We start from the raw sequence: 14,349 nt of genomic DNA on the forward strand, positions 1-14,349 counted from the left end.
ACGGATGAGCTGTCAGTCGTGGGTTTTGTTTTTCTTGTGACCCCATCCGGAAGCGAGGCAGCAACCAAGTAAGGTACTCCGTAAGTCGGGGGTGAGCGAGAGGTGTGAATGCTGGTCCGGCAAGTTCCTATTGTTAGCGACGGACTGGTATTTTGCGTCTTATTAGCTATTGTTGGGCTATTGGCCTCGACTGGCATCCATCCATTCATGGATCCCCGCCTCCTGCTCCTCATCCTGTCTCGACTGAGCACTCCCTCCTCGCTCACCTGCACCGTCCATCCGTGGCCGTGGCCGGAATAAATAGGCTGGCCCGCTCGATCCAATCCCAGTCCTCCATCCGCAGTCCCACACAACAACCTGGATCCTTCATTCATTCATTCATTCCCTCTTCCCACCTACTCCGTGCTCCGTGCCTCGAACCGCGCGTGGACCAATCGTCAACAACCCTTTCTTCCCACCACACACCACCCCAGTTTACTTGCACTTACGGATACTTTACTCAAAGGGCTGGCTGCTGCTGACTTTGACTCGAAGCTCGCAACAACACGGACAACGCACACGCATCACTTCTCTTCCTTCTTTCTTTCTGCTCTCCCTCCGTGTGGTGGCTTTGTCGTTTTTGCGAGATAAACCCATCTGTGCAAACAGCCAATTTTCTGCATTACGGTCCTTTTTTTCTCTTCGACAACTATTTTTGCCCTTTTCCCGCGGCCTGCCATTGGGAGAGTCGTCGGTTCTGGCTAGAGACGCCCTGGTCTCGTCTCGCCTCTGTTGTCTCTCTCTCTCCCTTTCTGGACTTACGGAGTACCTACTACTTCCCACCTCCACCTTCCGCCTACCAAAAACGGGGCTCCAGGCGCGTTTTGGGTGACACTTGCCCGTAATTTTACACCTCCCTCCGGAATCACGCCCGCAAAAAACGCGTCGATTCTAGATATACCCTCATCTCTCCTCGATCCTTGGCCCTCAGACTTTTACTACTGGAGCTCATCTTGTCTCAATCGCCGTTTTTTTGCCTCGTGCTATCATGGCCGACCCCGTCAGCCTGACCCCCGAGGTCGAGTTCTCGCGTGCACCGACCGATGCCTCGTCAAACAGCGCGTCTCTGAGCGACACTCCTCCCACCACAGTTGCCGACAGCGTCTCTCTCGCCTCGGACCACTCAAAGTCGGAGCAGACTCCTCTGCTCGAGCTCGACCACGCGGTACACGTTGCACACCAACAAGAACACGGTGCCGAGCCGGCGGACGCCCCCACCCACCACGAGGACGAGCCTCGCCAAGAAGCCCTCTACGACCACGACGATGACGCCGCTGAAGCTACAGAGGGACCGTCCGCGACGCGACCTCGCCGTGCTCGCGCCAGCCTGCCCGTCTACAACCTCTCCAAGCTCGCCGGCACCGATGTGCACGGCAAGCGCCGCTCCAAGGGCGACGTCGTGTCCGACCGCCGGCGGCGCACCATCTCGGGCGACACGCTCGTGAACCAGGCCCCGGCGGGCGGCGAGGCGCGCGACTCGGTCGAGAGCTCGATCGAGGCCACCGGCTCCGGCAGCCCCGCCCGCAAGAAGAACAAGGAGGACAACCTCGTCGAGGACAGCATAAACGCGCTCGACATGGACTGGTCCGTCCGCCGCCTCAACACGCCGCGCGGCTCCAGGTCGCCGCGCAAGAAGGGCCAGTCGGCCTCGGCCTCGGCCTCGCCCGCGGCCCGCCACATCGCCACGCGGCGCTCCGGCGCGTCGGCCGAGACGCTCGCCACCAAGCTGTCCTCGCTCGGCAAGCGCGGCCGCAAGACGTTCGAGAAGGGCATCACGCGCATGTCGAGGGAGCTGCGGCGCCTGCAGGACACCAACGAGTTTGCGCACATCGACACCAAGCCCGTCCGCCACACCGTCTGGAGCAATGGCAAGTTCGTCGACCCCGACGCGCCTGCCGAGGAGGAGCCGCCCCGCAAGAGGGTCAAGACGGAAGAAGAGCCCGCGTCCGTGGAGGCGGCGCCCGCTAAGACGACCCTTCCCGGTCAGCGCCGCGCCAAGACGTGGCTCAACAAGGGCCTGTACGCCGGCCAGGACCTGCCGGCCGACATGACCAAGTCTCTGACGATGGCCGAGAAGAAGGCGATCGCGCAGATCCCGGAGCTGGCCAAGCCCGCGCCTCCCAACAAGTCGCTGCCTTTCCCCGTCTACAATGGCATGCGCACCCTGATCACGGGCCGGGACTTTAAGCTTCCATACGACGTGTGCAACCCGCTGCCACCAGGACAGCCCAAGCCGGATGAGTGGAGGAAGATGACGAGAAGTGAGCTTTGACATCAAACTGAGATTGTTCTTATGTTCTTTTCGATACTGACGACATTGTACTAGACCGCTTCATCGGCGACGCGAAGCAGATTTGGATCCAGAACTCGGATTTTAAGGAATACCAGTCCAAGTGCGTCTGCAAGCCCGAGGACGGCTGCGCCGAGACGTGCCAGAACCGCTCCATGCTGTACGAGTGCGACGAGCACAACTGCAACATTGGCCGCGAGTTCTGCACCAACCGGCAGTTCAAGGACCTCCAGGAGAGGACCAAGAAGGGCGGCCGGTACCGCGTCGGCGTCGAGGTCCTCAAGACCGAGGACAGGGGCTTTGGCATCCGCGCCAACAGGTGCTTCGAGCCGTACCAGATCATCATGGAGTACACGGGTGAGATCATCACCAACGAGGAGTGCGAAAACCGCATGAACGAGATTTACAAGGACAACAAGGTAAGACGGGGTTTGAAAGCTGCGATATATGAAAGGCAAAAAAACAGTTGGCTAACATGGATATTGATTTAGTGTTACTACCTGATGTCCTTTGACCAGAACATGATCATCGACGCGACGACCGGTAGCATCGCCCGTTTCGTCAACCATTCGTGCTCGCCAAACTGCCATATGATTAAGTGGATCGTATCAGGGCAGCCGCGCATGGCCCTCTTTGCGGGATCCCGCCCCATCATGACGGGCGACGAGCTGACGTACGACTACAAGTTCGACCCCTTCTCGGCCAAGAGCGTGCAGAAGTGCCTCTGCGGCAGCCCCAACTGCCGCGGCGTCCTGGGCCCGAAACCCAAGGAGGACCTGTCCAAGAAGAAGGAGGTGGCGACGGTCAAGAAGGAAGGCGTCAAGACGGCGGTCAAGGCCACGGTCAGGGCCGGCAAGCGCAAGCTCAAGGAGCTGCTCGACGGGCCGAGCGACGACGAGGACGAGAAGAAGGCGGCCAAGAAGCGCAAGACAGCAGCAGCAGCCAGCGCCAAGGCGGCGGCGGCGGCGGCGGCGGCGAGCGGCGGCGGCATCAAGCGCTCGCTGTCGTCGGCGAGCCTCAAGGCGGCGAAAGGCGCGGCCAAGGGCGCGGCCACGGTCATCCGGCGCAGCGTGAGCACCATCTCGGTCAACGCCCGGGCGCGGCTGTCGAGCGGCGGCGGCGCGGGCAGCCTCAAGAAGAAGAAGGCCGCGCCGAGCCCGCGCACCGTCAAGGGCGCGCCCGGGAAGAAGATCACGGCGACGGCGACGGCGACGAAGACGACGATCCGCAAGTCGAGCTCGACGAGCGTGCTCAAGACGTACGGCAAGCAGGGCAAGAAGATCGTCGGAAGCCCGGCCTCGAGCAGGAAAGTGGCGGCGCGCCGGTCGGTCGAGGTCTCGGCGTCGCGCAACTCGAGCCTGACGATCGTGGCTAGCAACAGCAGCAGCAGCAGCGACGGCTGTAATAAGAAACAGCAGCACCCGCACCCGCTGGCCAAGAGCAAGAGCGCGACGGATCTCGGCCGCGGTGCGTCTTCTTCGGCGGCGTCGACGCCCGTGTCGACCAAGTCGGGCCGGGTGGTCAAGCGCAGGAGCTTTGACGACGAGGACGACGAGGACGGGTCGCGAGCGGCGACGCCGACGCCTGGGAGCGGGAGCGGGAGCAGCAGTAGGCCTCGGGCTGGGATCGAGATTGCGCGCGTGGAGGCGCAGATTCGGGTCGTGCAGGCGGATGAGTGAGTGTGGCCTGGGAGGAGAGCTGGATGAGTGAGGCAGGCAGGCAGGCAGGCAGGCAGGCAGGCAGCAGGATGGGACGGTAGGGGCAGCGAGAGGCACAGGGTGGAAACGGGGATGGAGGGATGTCATCATCTACACGAGTCTTTTTGTGTGTCTTTTTTAGAGGAGGGGACAAGACGGGGAAGGGCAGGCAGTAGGTGGAGTTTTTTTTATTTTTCCCTATTTCTATTTCAAAAAAGGTATGGAATAACGGACTCGGAGCCAAGGGGTGGTGGTCACGGGCGGGTGTTTTTCATTTTACTTTTTACAGGTCTTAACTCCAGGGTGTGGTGTTTTGTTTTTTCAAATCCCAAGTTTCTTCTCTCTCTCTCTCTCTCTTGTTGTGTCCCTGATCCCCTCTTGTCTCTCTGTTTCGTCCTTTCTATTGAAAAGAAAAAGGAGACGAGAAGCGATGGATGGATGGATGGGGTGGAGAGAAGAGAAGGCGAAGGGAGGACGGTCGTCGGAATTGCTTTACAATGAATTGTTCAAAGGTCAAGTTTCTTGTTGTTTTTATCGGTGCCTTTATTGCTGAAGCTCTTTCGTGTGGGGAGAGAGAGGGAGAAGAAGAAGAAGAAGAAGAAGAAGAAGAAAGTGGTGTTTGTATAACATGTAAGGCAGAGAGGGAGGGAGGAGGGTTGTCCTAATCAACTTTGTGTTCCCGGAAGAGAGGAGAGTTCTCCTAATCAACTTTGTGCTCCAGGAAGAGAAGAGAAGAGAGAGGAGGAGAAGGGTATCTATGTCGTGATAGAACGAGAAGGATAGATAGCAGGGAGGGAGGGAGGGAGGGAGGCAAGACGACGAGGAGAACGGTGAAATATCTTCTATTACTTACCCTATACCTCTGCCCTTATCTTCAAAATTATAGGGTAAGTTAGGAGTTGTTTGACTACCTTGTACTTGGAAATCTCAAAAATATAGGGTAAGTGAGGAGTTTGACCACCCTGTACTTGGAAAAATATAGGGTAGCTTAGGATCTAACTTACCCTATATCAAGAGGCGAAAGGGGCGGGTGAGTTAGGGGGAATATGACCGTGTCAGGAATCTTCAACAGAACGAATTATTAGAAACCAAAACCCAATGTCCTGACATGATTTGTGCAGCTTGAGAGAGAGGCACACCCGATTAGCACGCACAGTCGGTGTTGTTGGCGCATCAAACATCCCGGAAGACCTTAACGTCACACACACATCACCAGTACGACACAGCATTTCACATGGCAGAGAACTGGTAACAAACATATCAAAGCTCGGCATCATCAACCACTTGTCGTCTCTGGTATTAATCCTCTCTCTCTCTCTCTCTCTCTCTCTAATGCTTCAGAAGATAACGAGAGTGTATGGCCTCCCTTCCTGTCCATCCCATCTCTACGAACCAGCAAGTCCCGTTTCAAAAAAACACTCGTCCCATGGCTCTCCCTCCCTCTTCCGACTCGCGAGAGCACGCACGCACGCTGGCTGCAGAATCACATGCGCCTTCTGAAGCTTAAAAAAAGAACAAAATAAGCGCATTCCCCCTCATTACCAACCCTAATCCCCTTGGTCTTGCAATTACACGACCTGCCCTGAGACTGAGAGCCAAAACCAAAACCAAAAAAAAAAGGAAATCTAAAATGCATAAACAGATGCCCCATGTTGAAAGAGAAAGGGGGGGGCCAAAAACTTGCTCTCTCAGAACGCCTCGATGATGAATGAATCCCCGTCTTGGAAACGAATGCTGTTTGTTGTGTCTCCCCCTTCCCTTCCCTTCCCTTCCCTTTCTCTTCCGACTCGTCGTTCAGGGGAAGTAGTAACGGATAAGGCCATGATCAAACTATAACAACACGAAGAAGAAAAGTCCCAAGCAGAAAAAGTTGCGCCATGAACAAATTCCCGATTTCGGTGTGTTGTACAACGGGGATCAAAACGATTTCGGATCCCCACCACCTCCTCCTCTCAACGAACGTCAGTCCTAGTCCCCTTCAGCTCGGAATCTGCAGCGAGAGCCTTTTGGGCGCCCCCTCCTTCTCCGCATGGGCCTCGTGGTGCTCAGACGGCTCGTCCTCGACAGCAGCCGGAGCGGGAGCGGGAGCGGCAGCGGGAGCAGTTGGCTGAGGCGTCGTCGACTCAGGCCTCGCCTCGGCAGCAACCTTGGCGCCGCCGCCGTCCTCCTCTCCCCGCCCCTCGTCCTCGTCCTCCACCATCTCGGGCGCCGCAACCTTCTCAGCGCCAATCGTCTCCTCCGAAGCGACCCTCTTGGCCTCAGACACGCCTCCCATGACCTTCTCGTCGATAGACGGCCTCCCGCGCGCCGCCTCCTCTTCCTCCTCCTCGCCCGCCGCGAGCCTCGGAGACCTGCCGCCCCCAAGCCCGCCGGGAGGACTGCCCATGACGACAGGAGTAGGCACGACGCCGCCGCCGATCCGGGACCAAAACATCTGCTCGCGCAGGCGCACACTCTCCTCCCACGCGGCCCGCTCGCCCTCGTCGTCGTCGGCGCGCCAGTGGCCATCCTTGACGATGCGCAGGAAGCCGAGGAAGTCGCAGGTCGAGCGCACGCGGCCCAGGCAGTACCCGCAGAGCGGGTAGCGCTGGGCCGTCGGCGACTCGCTCGTGCGGAAGCGGTGCCTGCGCAGGTGCTCCCCTTCCTTGCGCGAGTCGCCGCACAGCGAGCACGGAAAGTTCTGCGGCTTGGTGATGTGCGCCAGGGGCTCGGTGGGGAGCACGGGCTCCACGACCAGAGACCCGTCTGTCATGGCGTGCAGGACGCTGCGGCGCACGAGCCAGGACAGGCCGGGGGCGGTGTCCAGACGCAGCGTGGGCTCGATGTCCTCTGCAAGAGCACGCTTGTAGAACTTGGTGTCCTTGAGAGGCGGCAACGGGGCCGCCGAGCCCATCGAACCAGAGCTGACGGTCGAGTTGGGCGTGTTTGGAGTCTGCGGGGACGGTGCGCTCGCTGAGACGGCCGTGCCACTTGTTGTTAGCGATGTGGTCGACCCGTTGCTCGCCCCGCCGAGACCGATACCGAGGGCGGAGAGCCCGGACTGGTTTCCAGAGGGCGGGCGGCTGCGCGCCTGTCTCTTAGACAGCCTCACAAGGTCGATAAAGTCCTGATAAGCCGCCAAGTCGAAGCGGAGCACGGGCTGCAGAAGGTGGCTGAAGCTGGTCGGGTGCGACGGCGATGCGGGCTCGGCAGTCCCAGCGTGGGAGATTCCGTCCGATACCGCTTGGTCGTCGTCCTTCTGATCGAATTTGCTGAATCCGGGGGATGACGGGGCGGTGATGGCCGTCTGGTCGTCCCGCTCCACACTCATCTGCTCCATGACGTTCTTGAGCTCGGCGAGCTGTTCCTGAGATGACTTCAGGAGTCCCTCGGTGTCGACCAGCTGGGCCTTGAGGAGGTCGTTCTTCTTCTGCAAAGCCTCGTGCTCGACCCTCGCCTCCTCCTTGGCCGAGATGACCATCTTGTTGGCCTCCTCGAAGAGGGCCGTCGTCAGGTTCTCCAGCTCCTGCTCGATCTTCTTCTTCTGCTGGTCCACCTCCTCGCGCGCCTTCTTCTCCTCGACGAGGCGGTTCAGAACCTTGGCCTTTTCGGCATCGGCGGCCTTTCTCCGGACCCAGACGTCGCCGGCGAGCATCTCTCGCTGCTGGGCGAGCTGCTCCTCGAGCTTCCTGATGCGCTCGTGGGACTGGTCCAGCTCCATCCTCGTCCTCGACAGGGTGTCGTCGAGGGTGGTCTGGTGGTTGATGGCGTTGATGAGTTTTGTGCTGAGGGTGGCGACCTCGTCGTCGAGGTCGGGGTGATGTTCGGATGAGGCCATGGCGTCGGCGCTGGCTGGGCTCATGGCCCTGCTTCGGGGGTCCGGGAGGGTGGTCAGGTCATTCTTGTCGTCGTACGAGGTGGCCGAGATGGACGAATGGATCCTGCGGACCTGCTGAGGGTGAGAAGGGGCCGAGGTGGTGGAGGCGGTCTCGACCGAGTCAGATACGGTGGTGGTGGTGGTGACGGTGGGCTTGGTGACGCTCGAGTAGGACCGGATGTGGCCGTATGCCCTGGGGTTGTGGTGTGGGCTTTGGTACTGCGACCAGCCGGCGAGGTGGACGAAGCTGAGGAAGCGATTGTTAGTCATGCCCATGCTCGAGATTGGGCGAAAAGCAACAAGTCGTGCGTGAGAAAGTCGAGGATGACTGGGCCGCGAGAGGTGCAAGCGTCGGTAGTTGCCGAGGGCAGCACAAGTCGCACGATGGACACAGAAGGGCCAAGGTTGGGCATGAAAGCAGCAAGGAGCTCGGAGGCGACCAAGGAAAAGAAATATCTCAAGACATACGAATCCACGGTTGGCGAGGGTCTGTTTTCCTGCCTGCTTGGCTGCTCACAGTGGTGGGAGGCTCGGCCGCCGGATCAACACCCACCCAAGCCGCTCGAGGCTGCCGAACGGCTCCAGGTTCAGGCTGGGCTGAAAGCTTATTGATGGCGTCAATATGGGAGACGAGGAATGCGACCTGTTCTTTGTGTGCTCGGGTGTCCCACGTCTCACAAGGAGGAGCGGCCGTTGGGTTGGGCCGAGTGAGGCGCGGAGATGCTGCTAGTGCGGATGCGCGGAATGTCGAGCGAGACTTGTGTGGAATTGGCAATTTATCGGCCGGGCAGCATGGCTCTGGAGATGACGACAAGACGATAGAGTTTTGGGAGGATGTCAGGACGAAAGGAGCAAGCCAGACAGACAATGCGAAGCTCTGGTGTGTCAATGGTGTGGAAACTGCGTGTGGCGTGGCAGGAGAGCAGGAGAAGGAAAACAATGTCTGGCTCGGGCCTGGACTCCTGGTGAGGATTCCCGTGGTGAAGCAGCGATGACGAGAGAGGAGCGAGAGCGAGAGCCAGACCAGAGCAAAGGAAGGGACCGCCGTTATTCCCTCGCTCTAGTCCAGAAGTCGCTGTAGCCTGCAGGTCGGCACGAATAGCGTAGCGTAGCGCTTCGAGAGTCTGGGGCTAGCCAGAAGTCAGCCAGACATGGGGTAGTTCCTTGTAGTTGGCCGTGGAAGCGATAGCTAAGTTTGTCAATCCCAGTCGTCGACCTGCTGGACACGGGCCTAGACAAGGATCTCTCTCACACACACAGGGTGGTGGGTGGTCCAGAAATGTGATGACATGATTTGACTGATTGATCCGCACGGCGACGGGACGGAGGGCCACACCACATGCAATGCACCCGGGCTGTCCCTGCTGTTCTTGATCTGCTCAGATGATTCAGATGTTTGGGACTGGTATTCGAGTGATAAGTGGTAGCATCGGGATCTTACGTGCGCTAGGCGAAATGTCTTTTCAATGTTGCTTACATGCCCGGATTGATCTGAAGTCCGTTTCTTCCGTTTCTTTGTTGTTGATTGATTGATGTTGCGACGGAAGGAACATGCGGACACCCACTAACTATTGATTGATGGGATGGGCGCCCAACTGGGCAGCTCCAGCGGATTGGACCGCAACTGAGAGAGCCCAGACCTCAACTCTTTCCCCTTCCAGCGCACCCGAACTCCGTAACACGGACCCCTGCAAGTACTCCGTACCTACCTACTCCGTACAAGTTATTGGGTGACATTGGCACAGCTGAAGCCGCGCCAGCCAAAAAGACACAGAAAACCAGGTCCATGACCAGGGGTGTGCCATTGATGCCCCCATTCGACCATTCCCTCTCCCCCTCGGCCGTGCATCGACTGCCAGCTGATCCGAGGCCTGGCACCACCAACCCTCTTCAACGTCATTCTTTGCTTATCAGACCCTCTGTTCATACGCGGTCCCCTCCTTTTTTTGCAGGCACGGGAAACGGGGATCGTCATGGGACAAAACACGCGCGCTGCCAAGGCTGCGCCAATGTGATGCCACTGATCTCACTCATCCCTCATGCGTGTTCAAACCGACGGGACCCAATGCTCAGTCATCAAACTTGCTCGCGAGGTTCGAGAGAGTTCCTTGTTGGGGAAACAGCCGCTTGGCCCGCACCCAATTGAGCCAATCCCCCAAGTGTAAACAGACCGGACTTGCGAGCCGGGATCGTCGCAGTCCTGGCTGGGCTGGGCACTAAGGCAAGGTACCGTCAACCATCGCATCGTGGGACGCGCACGGCCCAAGCAGTGCAGCCGCTCCCAATATCTGGTCTAATCAGCTCAGCTCAATGACCTACTCCATAGGTACGCAATCGCAATCTCTTATATTTCCCTAATTCACAAGTGGGAAAGAGAAAGTAGAGGCGGAGAAGACACAGATACAGTCCCGCAATGACGGTGTTGATCGTGGCGCTGAGTCCCACCAGGACCGAGAGCATTGCATTCCTCGTGTGCCGCCCGCATGCTTTGTGTTTTGTGATACGAGCAGGTGCTATTTCGGGCTGCACGCCATTGCGGATCTTGGTACATACTGGTACAAGCATGTCTCCGTCTCCGCTTTCCCCATGATCTCGGGATGCGGCCCTCCAGATCAGGACATATTTGTTGTCGAACTTCGTGTCCTGCGCCCCAACAGGCAATTGCATATTCTGACATTGTATCTCGAGACTGGTAGCCAGCAATACGTCCGTTCCTGACGTCTGTTTGTTGATTGATGTTGCGACGAAAGGAACCTGCGCACAGTCTATTTTGGCACGATGGCAGGCTTTCCGATCACAGATCCGTGTCCCTTTCAGACAACGCCCTTAGTAAGACTACCTCGGTCCATTTCTCGTGCTAGGAAGAGAACCAAGTGATGGCAGATATTGATCCTGATGCTGAAGCTTCAAAATGGCTTTACCTTTGCACTTTATAACTGAACATTCTTCTTGGGCTGGAAGTCAGGCGACGCACATCGCGAAGTGATTGGTCTTCTGAGAACAATTTCGTCTACACTCGACATTCTACTCGCCATGGAGGTGATTGAATTGTCTCCGGCATTTGTCCAGGATCGCAGCAAAGACGGTCTCGTCTTCGATCACACCACACTCATCATTCGCAAACAAACAGACAAAGTATCCAGCCAGAAAGAATCATCCTACCAAAGCCAACAAACACGGCGGTGCGATTCCTCAAGTACCACGGCTTGCCAGCCCCACCCATGCCGGCTTGTACGGTGTTTCGTGGGGGGGGGGTTCCCGGCCCCGCCCCGGACCACCGGTCTCTTCCCTGACCACCTCGCCAAACACTCAACTCTTCTTGCCTTGACGCAAGCTGCAGAACAGATGGGTGACACGATCCTATGGCCGGTTCCCCCGGAAAGACCTAAAGCTCATCTGGTCCGCTCGGCAGCGTTCGTGTACGAGGTGAATGACAATGTGGTCCTCAAGGCCTGTCAGACATATCGCAGCCCCGAGCGAGATGCCCCCCCTCCGAGACTGGTGGGAGTACCCGGACGCGGCTCTGTTCAGCCTCCAGCTCAGCCGTCGAGAGAAGGCCGTGCTCCGCTCGCTCGAGCGCCTCCCCCACCCAAATGTTGTGCAGGCCATCGCCTACGAGGACGAAGGCATCTATCTCCGCAGGTGTCTCCCGCTGAACCGAGCAGAAGGATATCCACGGCAAGGAGTCCGTGTCCAATGGTACAGGGATGTCCTCCGCGGTCTCGGCCACCTACACCACCAGGGGATATGCCACTCTGACCTGAGGCCTGACAACATCCTCTTCAGCGACCACCGGGATGCTCAGGCCGTACTGTGCGACTTCAGCAAGGCGAGCCGCTTCGGAGAACCGAACGACACCCCGCACAGCGCTACGCCGGTGCCTCCCACCGGAATGGCAAAGACGGCGTCGGACGCTACCGACCGCTTTGCCATGGCCTACCTCATCTTCGAGATGGAGACGGGTGCGAAGCCTGGCCTGACCACCAGTTCGGAAGGCCAGCTGTCTGTACCACACCTGAGCCTAGGGAATCACATCCTCGAGGCTATGGTCAGAAAGGCATGGTCGGGGCATTACAGGACAACGTCTAACATGTTGGCGGACGCTGAAGGCATGATAGACCACGAGGACGACGGTACTATCGAGGCACGAAACCCGGCGCCTCCACAGGATACACTTCGCGAGCAGGTCAGGCAGTGGAGACAGGGACGATTATCGAAGCATGGTACCGTATCTTTGAGATTTCCATCGTGAGCCACAAACTAATCCCTACCAGGCTTGGTGCTCAATGGCCTGATCACGGATGGCGATGAGCTTGACAGGCTCGCAGGCCTGTGTCGATGGGAAGGCAAGTGGTGGTAGAGTGTAGAACACGAAGATGCGCTCTTGATCAAGCGCCGTTTGGTGCACCTCTGCAGGTGGGACACTTAAATCAAGCGATTGTGGGAGCTGGCTGTGTTCGTCTCTCCCGGTCTCTCCCCAGGACTCGGGGTGGTTTTTAACACGTTGTGATAATTGAAGCCTGACTCCGTGCACAACTTGAATATGGCTTTTAAGAAGATCTACACTTCTTTTCCAAATAAGATCTTGATATAATACCGATCTTAATATCAGATAGGTATACTTAGAGTTTACAGGCCTGAAAGAGGTATACTTCGAGTTTACCGGCCTGAAAGACATTAGATGAACGTTCAAAGATCCTCCAGCTTTGATATTTGATTGCGAGACGACAACCCCAAAGATGGAGACTTTTAGGCGCCCTCGAATTAGAAGTTGAGCGAAGCGTGCACCGTCCGTGTGCTCGGAACCCAAACTATTCGTACATAGGCATGTTGTTGTCATATTTCATGTCTTGGGCCGCAAGAGGCAATTGCATCTTCTGACATCGTATCCTGAGACGGGTAGCCAGCAAATACGATGTTCGTCTCTAGTTCCATCAATGTCCCCTCGCCGGACCTTGGACAGATTAGTGTTGCAAATACTACTTGTCCTCACAGCGAAACATGCCGTCAAAAGACGCCGTGAAAACAGGCCGCAATGGACAGTGATGCGTAGTCGCTCTCCAATCATATTTTGTAGATATTCTGGTCCGGGGCAGTGTGACACATGCAAAACGTGAACTCGCCCATCTACGTTGCAACCCAACCCAATCCATCTATCTAATCCAGATGTCCGTCTAGATCTATCCCCTGTACAGTACGACACTCTCTTGACCCCGCCCAACACTCGTGGGTAGCATATCGTCCCCTACGCCAGCTTCTTCTCCGTCTCCTCCGCCTCGTCCTCGTCGATGATATCCACGATAAAGGCACCGCCGAGGAGGATAGCAGGCTCCTTGATACTGTGGTGTTCGTAGCTGCAAAAAAGAGGAAAAATCCAACGGGGGGTCCAGGTCAGCTTGGGATCCATCCACACCACCGCCTGCAACACATCTTCGACAATCCCCTTCCCCTTAAGTCATAAAAAAAAAAAAAAAGAGAGAGAGAGAGAAAACTCACCTCAGCGTGCCCACGCCGCCGGCCTCGAGCAGCATCGTCGGCCCGTCCTGCAGCGTCTTGCGGATCCAGCGCATGGCAAAGGCGCGCAGGATGTGCCCGTGCGCCACGACCAGCACGTCGCCGGGCCTGTCGGTGCCGCCGCCGAACGCCGGGCGCTGCCACCGCTCGCGGATGTCCATGATGAGCCGGTCCAGCCGGTGCGTGACGTCCCACGGGCTCCTGTGCCGCCGCCCCCTTTCAGTCAGCCCCGAGCCACAGGCACAGGCATAAACGTGGGGGTAGGTTAAAAAAAAGGGGGGGAAACAAACAACAAACTTTTATCACAGAGGGATGAAAGGAAGGGTAGAAGGGAGGGACTCACTCTCCGCCGGGGCACCCGTCCTTCCAGATGTCCCAGTCGGCCGACAGCCCCTGCTCCCGGCGCATCCTGCGGATGTCGGGCGTCGTGATGCCCTCGTAGTCGCCGTAGTCCCACTCGCGGATGTCCTCGGTGACCTGCACGGCCGCGCCGCAGGGCTGGGGCGCGCCCTCGGACGCGGCGCCGTGGGCGTGCCAGGGCAGGCGCTCCCGCGAGCCCAGGTTCAGCAGCTCAAAGGTGCGCTGGGCGCGCTTCCTGGGCGAGACGTAGCTATAACGATAGAAACACGAGGGGCCAGAGAGCGTCAGCGAGCGGAAGCTTTTCATTTTTGTGTAGAGTAGGGAAAGGATACAAGATATGTGTGCCATTCTGTGTGTGTGTGTGTGTGTGTGTGTGTGTGTGTGTGTTCGCTTACATGTGAGCCACCTTCTTGGGCACGATGAGGCGGTCGCTGCCGATGAGGGCGCGGCCGGTGGCCTTGACTCGCTTCTCGCCGTTGGCGGTGAGGGGAATGTCGGTCGAGCCGGTGTGCCTGCCGTTGAGCGACCACTCCGTCTCGCCGTGGCGGATGAGGAAGACCCTGGGCGTGGCCATTTGGTGGTGTCGTCAGATG

The 14,349-nt window shown here is 58.0% G+C and overlaps 4 protein-coding genes across 4 annotated transcripts; 2 read left to right on the forward strand and 2 right to left on the reverse strand.

Annotated features, from left to right (window-relative positions):
* Window positions 1–1,027: 1,027 nt before the first annotated feature.
* E0L32_005051 (uncharacterized protein) lies at window positions 1,028–4,008 on the forward strand (the record flags this gene model as incomplete). Its single annotated transcript, XM_031139530.1, has 3 exons — window positions 1,028–2,300; window positions 2,366–2,748; window positions 2,821–4,008. 3 exons carry the CDS (start codon window positions 1,028–1,030, stop codon window positions 4,006–4,008), a joined length of 2,844 nt encoding a protein of 947 aa, XP_030996653.1.
* A 1,996-nt stretch (window positions 4,009–6,004) lies between these two features.
* On the reverse strand, window positions 6,005–9,173 carry E0L32_005052 (uncharacterized protein; the record flags this gene model as incomplete). The annotated part of the gene is made up of 5 exons (XM_031139531.1): window positions 6,005–8,129; window positions 8,183–8,210; window positions 8,351–8,639; window positions 8,692–9,012; window positions 9,141–9,173. 5 exons carry the CDS (start codon window positions 9,171–9,173, stop codon window positions 6,005–6,007), a joined length of 2,796 nt encoding a protein of 931 aa, XP_030996654.1.
* Window positions 9,174–11,318: 2,145 nt separating this feature from the next.
* On the forward strand, window positions 11,319–12,242 carry E0L32_005053 (uncharacterized protein; the record flags this gene model as incomplete). The annotated part of the gene is made up of 2 exons (XM_031139532.1): window positions 11,319–12,105; window positions 12,157–12,242. 2 exons carry the CDS (start codon window positions 11,319–11,321, stop codon window positions 12,240–12,242), a joined length of 873 nt encoding a protein of 290 aa, XP_030996655.1.
* An 885-nt stretch (window positions 12,243–13,127) lies between these two features.
* Window positions 13,128–14,330, reverse strand: E0L32_005054 (uncharacterized protein; the record flags this gene model as incomplete). The annotated part of the gene is made up of 4 exons (XM_031139533.1): window positions 13,128–13,221; window positions 13,379–13,597; window positions 13,740–13,991; window positions 14,152–14,330. 4 exons carry the CDS (start codon window positions 14,328–14,330, stop codon window positions 13,128–13,130), a joined length of 744 nt encoding a protein of 247 aa, XP_030996656.1.
* Between the last annotated feature and the right edge of the window lie 19 nt (window positions 14,331–14,349).

This window comes from Thyridium curvatum (assembly GCF_004353045.1).
Source record: "Thyridium curvatum strain D216 chromosome Unknown NODE_25_length_444008_cov_73.864110, whole genome shotgun sequence".
NCBI lineage: Eukaryota > Fungi > Ascomycota > Sordariomycetes > Thyridiales > Thyridiaceae > Thyridium > Thyridium curvatum.